Source organism: Choloepus didactylus (assembly GCF_015220235.1).
Source record: "Choloepus didactylus isolate mChoDid1 chromosome 11 unlocalized genomic scaffold, mChoDid1.pri SUPER_11_unloc2, whole genome shotgun sequence".
Taxonomy (NCBI): domain Eukaryota; kingdom Metazoa; phylum Chordata; class Mammalia; order Pilosa; family Megalonychidae; genus Choloepus; species Choloepus didactylus.
Genome location: NW_023637579.1, coordinates 4,695,100 through 4,708,197, shown reverse-complemented (window position 1 = coordinate 4,708,197; position 13,098 = coordinate 4,695,100). Strand labels below are relative to the sequence as shown.

Sequence of the window (13,098 nt, the reverse complement as noted above, 5' to 3'; positions counted from 1 at the left end):
TCTGCTCATTTTCTTCATTAATTTTGTTTTCCTACTTGTCATACTGGGTAATCACAACTGACCCATCTTCAGTTTCATTGATTCTTTCTCCAGCTTGTCAAATCTGCCCTTGTTAATTTTTCATTTCAGTTTGTACTTTTCAAATCAAGAATTTCTATGTAATTATTTTTAAAAATATCTTTCTTTCATTGATATTCTCTATTTGGTGAGACATTGTTCTGTTTCCTTTATTTCTTTAGAAATAATTTTCTTTGGGCCCTTGAAGATATTTTAAAAAGTTGATTTAAAGCCTTTGTTAAGTAAGACCAATGTCTGAGCTTTCTAAATAACAGTTTCTATTGATTGCTTCTTTTCCTCTGAATGGACCATGCTTTCTTGTATCTTTGCATGTCTTGACATTTTTTGATAACAACCGGCCATTTTAAATTACATAATATGGAAATTCTGGAAATCAGATTCTGCCCCTTCCCCAGTGTTTGTTGTTGTTACAGTTAGTTTTTAGTTTTTTTTTTTTGTTATTGTTATTTGTGTGTTTAGTGATTTTTCTGAACAAATTCTGTAAAGTGTGTTTCTTTGTCATGCATGGCCACAATTAGTTTATTGTCCAGCTAATGGTTGGACAGCAGTTTCCTTAGGTGCTTGCAACCAGCAAGCTTCCCAGTTTTTTCCAAGGACGTCTGTGTAGGTATTGGCACACGTGTTCAGTACCCAGTCAGGCATTTTACATTTTTGCCTTTACTTCATCCTTGCGTCAACCTTCAAGGTTAGGCAGATATGCAAGCTCTAGGGCATTAGCATGGTTTTTCTGAGTTTGAGAACAACCTGCACATATGTGTGGCCTTCCAGATACCAGGAATGTGTCAGAGCTCTTCAAAGCCCCTGTAGACATCTGTTTCCCAGATTTTCCTTTTAAGGTTTTTGGTTAGCCTATTGTTTACCCAACTGTTATCCACTGACTCGGGTGGCTGCAATGCTTAGTAATAGCCTCAGATAATTTCAGCAAACATCCCCAGGAAAAGGCTCTTCAGACTGGGTGATTTCCAAGTCACGTCAAACAAAGGAATCACCAGACAGAAGTTCTGGCCCATTCTGTCCCCACTGGTGGCTAGTTTTCACCGTGATTGTGGGCTGTTCATTTTCAAGGCATGTCTCAGTGATATGAGAATTGGGCAAGTTGAAACATCACATATTTCACTGTTCTTACCTAGATCCTTGAATACATGCTCCCCAGATGGTGGCAAGCTTTTGGTTAAATTCCAGATTTCTGACAGAGGTGATGCCAACAATTTTTCGCCAGTGTTCTCATTGTTTTTATGCAGGAGAGATTTTTCAGAAGTTATTATGTTGCCATTTCTGCTGAGTTCTCTTTGGGTGATTTTTGAATAATGAACCAGCTTTGCTTTCCCAGGATCAGACCTACTTCTTGTGTGTTGTTCTTTTTATGTATTATTGTTTTCCATTGAGTAATATTTTATATATTATTGTTTTCCATTGAGTAATATTTCCATTGAGTAATACTTCTATATTTATGCTCATGAAGAATTTTGGTTTGTAGCTTTATTTTTTCATACTGTCTTTGTCTGGTTTTGGTATTAGGGCAATACTTACTTCACAAAATGGTCTGAAAATATTTATTTAATAGCTATGGGACTATACAAAATTTCTACTTCATAGTGAGTGAGTTTTGGTAGTTTATGGTTCACTTCTGTTTTCTGTGTTCTGTTCTGTTTTCTGCAAGAGAGTGTGTAGAATTGATGTTATTTCCATTCTTTAATTTCTTCCTTAGTTATTTTGCTGACTAAGCCAGTGAAACATTCCAGGCCCAGAGATATCTTTTTTGAAAGGTTTAAATTATGAAGAAAATTTATTTACTAGTGACAGGACTCTGCAAAATTTCTACTTCACATTGGATGAGTTTTGGTAGTTTATGGTTTTGTGGAATTTTTCCATTCATCAAATTTATTTAATTTTTGTGCATAGAATTGTTAATAGTATTTCCTTATTATCTGTTTAACATCTGTAGGGTTTGCAGTGATACCCTTGTTCCATTCCTGATATTATTTCTGTCTTCAATTTTATTGATTGTTTCAGAGAGCTAGCTTTAGGTGTCATTGATTTTCTCTGTTTTTCAATTTCATTGATTTCTGCTCTTATCTTTATTATTTCCTCCCTCCTGCTTGCTTTGGGTTTATTTTACTCTTCTTTTCCTAATTTCTTAAGATGAAGCTTAGATTAGTGACTGAGTCCATTCTTTTCTAATACAAATATCTAATGCTCTGCATTTCCTTCTCTGCACTGCTTTAACTTTATTCCATTTTTGATATATTGTATTTTGATGTGTTGTATTTTCATTGTTGCCCAGTTTAAAATATTTTCTAATTCCCCTTGAGACTTGTTCTTAGATTGCTGGATTATTTAGAAGTGTGTTGTTTACTTTCCAAGTATTTAGGCAGTTGCCGTTATCTTTCTGTTATTGATTTCCAGTCTAATTCTGTTTTGGTCAGAGAATATACTCTGTATTACTTCAATTCCTTTAACTTTGTTAAAATTTGTGTTATACACTAGGGTATGTTCTATCTTGGTGAATATTTCATGTGTACCTGAAAAGAATTTGTGTATCCTAGAAATATTAGGAGGTAGGCAGCTTAATGGTTCAGTTGTATATCCTTGATTTTCTGTCTACTAGTTCTATCAATTACCAAGATAAAGGTGCTGATATCTCCAGTTGTAGTTGTGGATTTGTCTGCTTTTTACTTCCAGCTCTGTCCATTTTTTGCTTCATGTATTTTTTCCTCTTTTAAAATGTTATCGTAATTTTTATTGTAGAATATGAAAGACGTACATGAAAGTGATAAATTTCCAAGTGCTACTGAATAAGTAGCTAGAGAGCAATTTCAGAGAATATTATAGGTTACAATTCCTGAATAAGTTTATTATTTCCTTATTATGAAATATAACATATATACAAAAAGGTAATATCTTTCAAAGTATGATTTAACAAGTAGTTATATAGGAAACCTCCAAAGTTGTTATGTGTTATAGTACTATAGTTTCAGTTATTTCTTTATTGTGAAATATAGCATATATACAAAAAGGTATAGCTTTCAAATTACAATTTAATAAGTAGCTATAGAACAAATTTCAAAGGATGCTATGGGTTACCGTTCCACCATTTCAGTTCTTTCCTTCTAATTATTCTAACACCCTAGCAATGAAGAAAAAGAAAATTGTATAAAGATTCAGTATTCATAATCCTTTGTTAAATTCCATCTTGTCTGTTGCTACCGCTTCCTCTAGTTTAATCACTTTCCTGATCTTCATGGATGTCTAGGCAGTGACCACCCTAACTTGTTCATGCTGAATAGGGTGTTAACTTTATGAGCAAAGGGGACACATCTTGTTGATGTTCTTGAAGAGGCTAATGCCCCTGAGGTTTCATGTATTTTTAAGCTCTGTTATTAGGTGCTCACTTATTTAGGATTGTTATGTCTTCTTGGCAAAGTTACCCTTTTAATAGTTATGTAATGTTCTTCTTTATCCTTGATGATTTTCTTTGCTCTGAAGTCTACTTTGTTTGTTATTAATGTAAACACTCTAGCTTCGTTTTGACTAGTGTCTGCATTGTATGCATGTTTCCATTCTTTTACTTTCAACTTGTATCATTGTACTTGAAATGAGTTTCCTGTAGACAGCATATAGTTGGCTCATTTGTTATCCATGCCGACAGTCTGTTTTATTGTCAGTGTGTTTACAACGTTTTCATTTAATGCAATAATTAATATGTTTGGATTTGGATCTACCATCTTATTGTTTCCTATTTTCCCGTGTTTCATTCTTCTGTTTCACCTTTCCTCTATTTTGAAATATTTTTTTCTGAACTGAACTCTCCTGCTAGGACTAATGATATGAGTGTTATTGTCCCAGAGTTCCCTGAGGCTCTTTCTTTCCTTTTCTCTATTCTCTTTCTCTCTGTTGTTTGGACTGGATAGTTTCTATCGATCTGTCTTCAAATGCCTTAATGCTTTCTTCTGTTACCATTGTTCTGCAGTTGAGCCTATTGAGTGAGTCATTTCAGTTCTTGGATTTTTCCAGTTATAAAATTTTTATTTGGTTCTTCTTAATATCGTCTGTTTCTTGGCTGAGACTTCATATATTTCAATTCCTTTCAGGGGTATTTGCCTTTACTTGCTTGAGCATTTCTGAAATGCTGTGTCATCTTGACTTTGGTTTCTGCTTATTGCCTTTCCTGTGCATGCAAACAGAGACTTTCCTAGCTCTTCATAGGCCAGGTAGTCTTGGACTGTATCCTGGATACTTTGAATGCTATGTTATGAGACGCTGGGTCTTCTTTGTGTCCTACGAGGAATGTTGATTTTTTTTAAAACAGGAAATCAACCTTGCTGAGTTCAAACTGCAGATTCCTATCAACTTTCTGTGGTTTGTTCTGCCAGTTGTTTCCAGAGACTTTGCGGTGCTATTTGGATCTGTCCTGCACAAGGAACTCCCGGTGGTCATTGTAGGACCCAGACAGTGGTTTCTGTGTGGCTTGAGGGAGGATGCTGGAGCTCCTAAACAACTTTCTGTGGTTGCTTTCCAGAGCTCCTCTCTCTCCACATCTCTCCACTGCTTTTTATATCCCCCCATCTTCCTTTTCAGCTGTGTAGACAGAACACTGGTCCTGTGGCTGAGCCTGTGTCAGAGGCAAGCAGCATAAGGACAGAAAGAAAAAACCAGTAGGGCTCACCCTTCTCTCTTGGGACCAAAGTTCCTTCAGATGGAGAGGAACTTTTTCCTCTTGCTATGTGTCCGTCGTATGCAACCTGTGTGGAATGGGGTGAGAGGTCAGAGAGGAAAAGGAGGGTCCCCCGTCTCTATGACTTTGAATTCCATTTTCTCTCTCACATGCACCTGCTACTGTTTACTTTTCAGAGCCCTCACGTAACTGCTCCTTGCAGAAATGGCTGCACTCAGCTTGTGAGGCAGGGTGTAGTGTGCTTACCTGGATGTGGAACCATCCATAGATTATTTTAGAACTGCAAGGTTTATTCTTGTAACTATGCAAATGAACCCAAACCTTGATGTTTCTTGTGTGGACCAACTCCTAAGCAATACCTGCACAAGGTGTCATCTTGCAGTGATATTTATAACTCATTAAGGTATATTTTGAAGGCAAACCACTGTGTAGCTGGGAATCTGAAGGTGTGGGCTCAACTGTGGGGTTAGAGTTACCAGGAAGGGCTCCCAAATGATTCTTCCTGAACTGCAGCCACTGGCTGACCATCATTTAAAAAACACACACACACACACACATACACACGTCCATATACATGTACAAACACAGACACACATACTCATACATTCAGGCACATATACATACATACACATACACACATCCATATACATATACATATACACACATACTCATACACACATGCACATATACACACATCCATATACATATACAAACACATACACACATACTCATACATTCATGCACATATACACACATACATGCACACATCCATATACATATACACACATACTCATACACACATGCACATATGCACACACATCCATATACATATATAAACATATACACACATACACATATACACATCCATATACAGATACAAACATATACACACATACACACATCCATATACATATACCAACATATACACACATACACATACACACATCCATATACATATACACATACACACATACTCATACATTCGTGCACATACACACACATATGCATACACACATCCATATACATATACAAACATATACACACATGCACATACACACATCCATATACATATACAGACATATACACACATGCACATACACACATCCATATACATATACAGACATATACACACATGCACATACACACATCCATATACATATACAGACATATACATACATGCACATACACACATCCATATACATATACAAACATATATGCAATGCAGATATACACACATACATACACATATACACACAGGAATGATTTTGTGAAATGCATACCAAAGAGACACAATTTCTTTTAAGGTTAATTCCTGAATCTTTTTGTAAAGTGAAAATTAAAAATAAGAGAATACTTGATGAAGTCCTACCTTGGAGATATGGCTGAGTCTGGGGTAAAAATGTGAGCAACAAATGTTTTATTCTGTATTTAAAAGGATGTATTTGAACAACTGAAGAAGACCGAGGTGATCCCTTTTTTATTTGACAATTGGATAATGAAAGCATGGGTTCTGCTGTTTTGTTGGGTTTCATATCTCTGCTTTTATATTGGAGTTGTCTGTGAGGCTATATCAGTTTGCAGAGTGCCAAATGATAATGGAACTGATGAAGAAGTGATAATGAGATGTCATTTATAAAGAAGCAAGACTGTTACTGACTGGGGTAAGCTAATATGGAGAGATGCACACATGGGGGTGGAACTGATAAGACATGTGGGTTCTCATCACGGTCCTTGAATCTCCGGAATCCTTACTCTGATACCCAAAAATCTTACTTCAAAGATCTGGCCTCTTGAGTTTCTCAATGTGTTCAATAGGTGGTAAAAAATGGTAAATTCTGTTTAAAAACAACAGTGTTCTGAATGTTCACTTTGAAAACAAATTTGTAGTGGAACTGAAGTGCTTTTGAAAGGTGGGTGTCCGTTCTCTTGGGCCATCCTGGATACGTGAGGAGCAGCTTGAGGGGCTCTGAGTCTGCAGTAAGGGGAGTGGACTTCTGTTCTCTAGGTACCAGGGACAGGAACACGGCAGGAACAGGTTTGGATTTTGGTTTTGGAACTACCACTCTGGTTACACTATGGGGAATGTATTTGGATGGGGGGAGATCAAAGGCCAGGAGATCAGATCAGCAGTTCTGCTCTAGTCCAGATAGGAGATGACCAGGCCCAAATAGAGGCAGCGATTGTGGGAGCTAGAGGAAGTGATAGGTTTGAGAGCCACTTAGGAGGTAGGGTGGAGTGGACTTGGTGGTCATTCGTGTGTGGGGGCTGAGAAGGAGAAGAGATACAGAGTGTATTGCAGGCTTGAGCAGATGTGTAGACGGAGTTGCCTCTATCTGAGGTGGAGTACGTAGAGAGAGAACAGGTTTTCTGGGAAGAACAGATGATGAGCCAGCTTGGGGTGCTTGGGATGTCTGGTAGGCAGTTGGTTACATTGTGATGGAGAGGGAGATTCAGGACTTCCTGGCATGTCAGTGATGGCAGAGGTTGGGACATGTGTCAGGTTATCCCAGGGGAAGATACAACATGAAACGAGAAGATGACGGCAAGACCTACCCTGAGGGAAGCTGACATTTTGGAGGCTGGTCGAAGAAGCCGAGACCAAGAAGGGAGAGGTTCAGAGAGGCAGAAGGAACTAGAGAGGGTTGTGTCCTAGAGGTCAGGGGAAGAGTTCCGACTAAAGGGCAAGGTGAGGGGGTCAAAAGGCTGGGGAGAGGCTAAAGAACTGGAGTTCCAGTGGGGCACTGGTGAAGTGAGCAGGAGTGAGGGAGGTCAGAAAGCTGCCAGGAGAGGCTGGTGAGTTAACCCAAGGTGAGAGAGTGGGGGCAGCTGGTGTCTACAATTGTTTTCCAAAGCCAGGCTTGAGGGGGAAGACAGAGAACAGTGGGGAAGAGCCAATGAAATAAAAGCTGATTGTACCCGCTTCTGGCCCCTTGTCCACCACTGTGTCTTCAGACTGTACAGATTATTGAAGTCTTCATTACTTCCCTTCTGCTGTCACAGCTGCCTGCCCTGGCTTGGGCCACTTGGTTGCTGATGATGAGCAAGTGAAGAAGCTTGTTTGATACCTTATTTTTTCCTTTATGACAAATTTAAGACATATTTTGGGCACAGAGTTATTTTTTAAAACATTAAAATCCAATTCAGGGAGTCCAGTGTTTTTGCTGACTTCCATTGGGAAATCAGAGATATATTCTCAAAGCTGAAAGTCCCTACTAGGTGAAATTAAATAATTTATTATGGAAAAGTAGAGTTTACCCCTGCCCCATTTAAATTCTGGTTCCAGCAGAAATATATATATATACATACACACATCCCACCATAAACATTTAAACATTCTGGGTAGACTGTAACAAAGTAATGTCAAATTAATATCTGAATTTGCAAGGGAAAAGGGGGAATTTTCTAGGTGTTGGAAATGAAGAAGGAATGGAAAGCTAAAGCAATAAGTGATGGGTTGATGCCACAAATTTTGTGATGGGGATTTTAGTTTCAGGGACCTGGGATCTGACTTATATCACCAAGTTGGGAATATGCTGTAAGTATGTAGGCTTGAGAGATGTGGGAAAGTGTGATGGAGACCTCTGTATAAAAATGGGACCCTTGTTGAAACACACAGTTAGGAAGAGGCTAAAGAAGCTTGTCTGTCTGTTTTGGCTCAGGTGGGGAAAAAGTTTCCACAAAGAAATGGAAACCTGTTCCTCACATGGGGTTGGGGTTTGAATTTATAGTATGAGGAACTCCCAGACTGAGAAGTTAACCTAAACATGGACCCCAGGCCAGTGATATTCCTGGGGCATCTGCAGGAGTAAAAGTAAAACACTCAGGAGGAATATTTCCACCACCCAGGCTACACTCAATTACCATGGAATAAACAAGCCCTGCTAAAGACAAGCTCACAATAAAAAATGTATCTAAGCACTAGGGAAACAACCAATATTAGTGAGAGTCAGAAAGTACAAGAAAAATCAGGATTAGACTTCCCCCAGGACCTGGGAAATTCAGATGATACAATAGTAATCTGAAAAAGAATTTAAAATAAGTTCACTTAAAAAGATTAAAGAGATCTATGGAAAACTTGAAAACATAAGAAAAAAGTAAAATACTATGAAAATACTATGAAAAAAAACAGACCCATTTGAACAAGAACCAATAGAACTTCTTGAAATGAGAAATATAGCATTTGTAATTAACAGTTTAGTAGAAAAGTTATCAGCAGATTAAACATAGCTGAAGAGAGAATTAGTAAACTGGAACATAGATCCAAGGAAATTACTCAGAATCACAAAGAGAGAAAATAATAGATGTTAACATGCATCACAGATAGAAGCAGAAAGTCCAACATATGTTTAAAAGGACTGCCAGGAGAGATGAGAAGAAGGTGCAGTAGTAAAAGAGATCATAGCAGAGAAATTTCATAAATTCATAAAAGACTTGAATCCTAAAACTCAAGACTCACATGGAATAAAATGAAATGTTAATAAAGCAAGTTCAAGCTGGAGACATCACTGTGAACTGAAGAAGACCAAAAACCAAGAGGAGACCTTAAAACAACCAAAGAGAAAGAAGAGATTAATTATAAGGGAACAACAGTTATTGTTCATACAGATTTGTCAACAGCTGTGAGAGAACACAGAAAATAAAAGAATAATCTCCAGAGAAAAAAGGGAAAATAACCGTCAACCTAGAAGTCTATATCCAGCTAAACTATCATTCAAGAGTGAGGGTGAAATAAAGACATTTTCACAAAGTACAGAGAGAGTTTACCCATCACAAAATTCATAAAGTCATAAATTTCTTTCTTGATGAAAGAATTACAACTGGATATACATTCAGAAAGAAGAACATTTAGTCTAGAGTAATGCAATGGATCCTAGAAGTAATGTAATCTTAAGCAAAAGGAGTAAATGAATAAATAACATTTGCTCACAAGGCCTGGGAGTTGGCTACACCGGTGGTGACTGGCTTGCTGGAAGTTGTAGACAGCTACAGTAGTGCTTTGCATCAGTGTTCTTGTAACTCAGAGGTGCAGGCCATAAGTTATTCCTCCCTTTGATTGATGATTATGAGACCACAGCTGATCATAGATGCCAGAACATGAGTCATGACATGTTCTAATCTGAAAATTACTGAACTGGGAGGCTTCAGCATCTAAGAGCTAACCTAGGCCCTGCTTTGTGCATCTTCTGAGTGGAAGTTCTCTGTGTTGAGCCAAGAATGAGGCAGGCCTGTAGCAGAGGCCTCCTGGTTTTGAGGTTGAGATGGTGGGACCTCATTTTGTTCTAGCAGTTGAAGTATCTCTGACCAGATTTGTCCCCTTCTGTCTGCAGAGCCCAAGGTGGTGTTTGCCAAGGAGCAGCCGGCGCGCAGCGAGGTGCAGGCCGAGGCGGGGTCCAGCGCCACGCTGAGCTGCGAGGTGGCCCAGGCCCAGACGGAGGTGACGTGGTACAAGGACGGGAAGAAGCTGAGTGCGAGCCCGAGGGTGCGCGTGGAGGCCACGGGCCGTGGTCGGCGGCTGGTGGTGCAGCAGGCGGGCAAGGAGGACACCGGGGAGTACAGCTGTGAGGCCGCGGGCCAGAAGGTCTGCTTCCACCTGCACGTCACAGGTGCGTTCCTGGATGTCCCTCCTGTCTTCCTGAGGAGCATCATTAGGCAGTGGTGGGTGGGAGGTGCTGCCTCATTGTCTGTTTTCTTACAAAGCTCTTCATATAACAGTATTTAGCATGTAATTACCCATGTGCCGATAAGCCCTTGGTGCAGTGCTTTTGTCTCATTACTTGTTTAAACTCAAGAACAACTCTATAAGCAGGAATTCTGATTACTCCCATTTCAAGATAAGGCTGTTTGCACAGCTAGAAATTGGCAGATCTGGGATAGGGCCCAGTTCTCTGGCATCTGTCAGCACTGTGCAGGGTTTGTGCCAGGAGCTGGGTGGGTCGTGTTCTCGCATCTCCATGCATCCCAGTGCCCGGGACCTCAGGGCCTCATCTTTGACCCCCTACCCACATCTCTCTTGCCCCCCACGTTCCATCTGCACTAACTTGTTTAAAGTTGGGCTTCGCAGCCTCTTGTTGTCTTTTTAGTTTTATCTTTTATAACTTTTGTTTTGAAATAATTAGAATTTTGCAGGAGGTTTCAAAGATAGTGCAGATAGATTTTGTAAACCCTTCACCCAGTTCCCCCCCCCCCATTACATTTTAGGTAAGTAATATCATATCAAAAGAAGGAAATTGACATCGGTATGGTGTCTGTTTAGTTCTTTGCCATTGTTTGGTAACAGCTTTATTGAGATAATTTACATACCATACAATTCACCCATTAAAAGTGCACAAGTGAAAATGTTTTTTGTATATTCAAAGAGTTGTGTACCCGTCACCTTTGAGAACTTTTCTATCAACCCAAAAAGAAACTCAGTACCCATAGCCATCACCCCTAAATCCCCCATCCCTCTGAGCTCTAGAAAACCACTAACCTGTTTTTTTGTCTCTTTAAATTTACCAATTTTGGACATTTCATAAAAAATGGAATTATATAATATAAGGCCTTTATGTCACATGGAAGGCTTCTTTGCCTTAGCATACTATTTTCAGGGTTCATCCATGCTGTAGCTTGAATCGGTACTTCATTCCTTTTCATGGCCAAATGATATTGTAGGATTTAGTACGTTTTGTTCATCCGTTCAGTTGATGGGCCTTTGAGCTGTTTCCACCTTTTGGCTATAATAAGAAATGCTGCTTTGAAAATGCATATACAAGTTTTTGTGCAAATATGTGTTTCCATTTCTATTGGTATGTACCTACGAGTGCAATTGCTGGGTCAAATGGTAACTCTGTTTTCACATTTTGAGGAAACGCCAGACTGTTTTCCAAAATGGATGACCACTTTCCATCCCCACCAGCAGTGTAGGAAGATTCTGGTTTCCCCACATCTTCAGCAGCACTTGCTACTGTCTGACTTTTGATTACAGCCATCCTAGTGGATGTGAAGCGGTGTCTGTCTCTCTGTGGTTTTGACTGGCATTTCCCTGGTGGCTAATGCTATTAATCATTTTTTATGTGCCTCTTGGCCGTTCATGCATCTCATTTGGAGGAATGCCTGTTCCAGTCCTTTGTCCAGTTTTTAAATTAGTTTGTCTTTAGCAAAGTTTGCCTGCCCACCGAGTCTAAAGTCACCACCCAGCAACAACATGACATGATTGCTTTCATGTTTTAAAAAATTCTTCTGTCTGTCTTTTCTGGCTAGATGGTAAGCTCCAGGGGAGCAGCACCCCCAGCTGCCACCACAGGGCCTTGCACGCAAAGAGCCCTCTCTTCACATTAGTTGAGCAAATGATGGAATGAATGTGTGAATGAATGAGTGAGTGCATGAGTAGCTTGGCCCTCTGAGGTCATATAGCTGAAATTTTTAGTTTAAAGGAACACGTAGAATGAAAGAGATCAGTAATATAACGTGTTGGTGAGGATGTGGGGGAACTGGAACTCTCACATGGGACAGTATAAATTGGCACAACCATTTTAGAACAGTGTGTTTACTACAGTATACTAAATCAAACACAAACCTACCCTATGTCTGAACAGCTTCACATGCCCTCCAAAGACTTGTACAAGATGTTCATAGTGGCTTTCTGCACAAATTGGAAATAACCCAAATTAACATCAAGAGGAAAAGGCAATATAAATTGTGGTGTATTCATACACTGGGCTCAGTACAGCTATGGAAAGAACACACTACTGATGCATACAAGCACATTGATAAATCTTATAGACATTAGTGTGAGTGAAAAGCCACATAACGAATAGTTTCACTTGTGTGAAATTAAAGACTAGGTGTTCTAGTTTGCTCATGCTGCCGGAATGCAAAACACCAGAAATGAATTGGCTTCTATAAAAGGGGGTTTATTTGGTTACACAGTTACAGTCTTAAGGCCATAAAGTGTCCAAGGTAACACATCAGCAATCAAGTACCTTCACTGGAGGATGGCCAATGGTGTCTGGAAAACCTCTGTTAGCTGGGAAGGCACGTGGCTGGTGTCTGCTCCAGAGTTCTGGTTTCAGAATGGCTTTCTCTCAGGACGTTCCTCTCTAGGCTTCAGCTTCTCTCCAAAATGTCACTCTCGGTTGCTCTTGGGGTGTTTGTCCTCTCTTAGCTTCTCTGGAGCAAAAGTCTGCTTTCAAAGGCCATCTCCAAAATGTCTCTGTAAGCTGAAGCTCCTCTCTCAGTTCCAGTGCTTTCTTCAAAGTGTCCCTCTTGGCTGTAGCTCCTCTTCAAAAGTTCACTCTCAGTTGCACTGAGTTCCTTCTGTTATGTCAGCTCATTTATATGTCTCCACTGATCAACTTAGACCCACC

The 13,098-nt window shown here is 39.6% G+C and overlaps 1 protein-coding gene across 1 annotated transcript in view; it reads left to right on the top strand.

Moving 5' to 3' along the window:
• OBSCN (obscurin, cytoskeletal calmodulin and titin-interacting RhoGEF) overlaps window positions 1-13,098 on the top strand; it is a 229,973-nt gene that overhangs the window by 20,725 nt on the left and 196,150 nt on the right. The window contains 1 exon segment of the mRNA XM_037823238.1: window positions 10,081-10,356. Within this exon segment, the coding sequence (XP_037679166.1) occupies window positions 10,081-10,356 (276 nt within the window).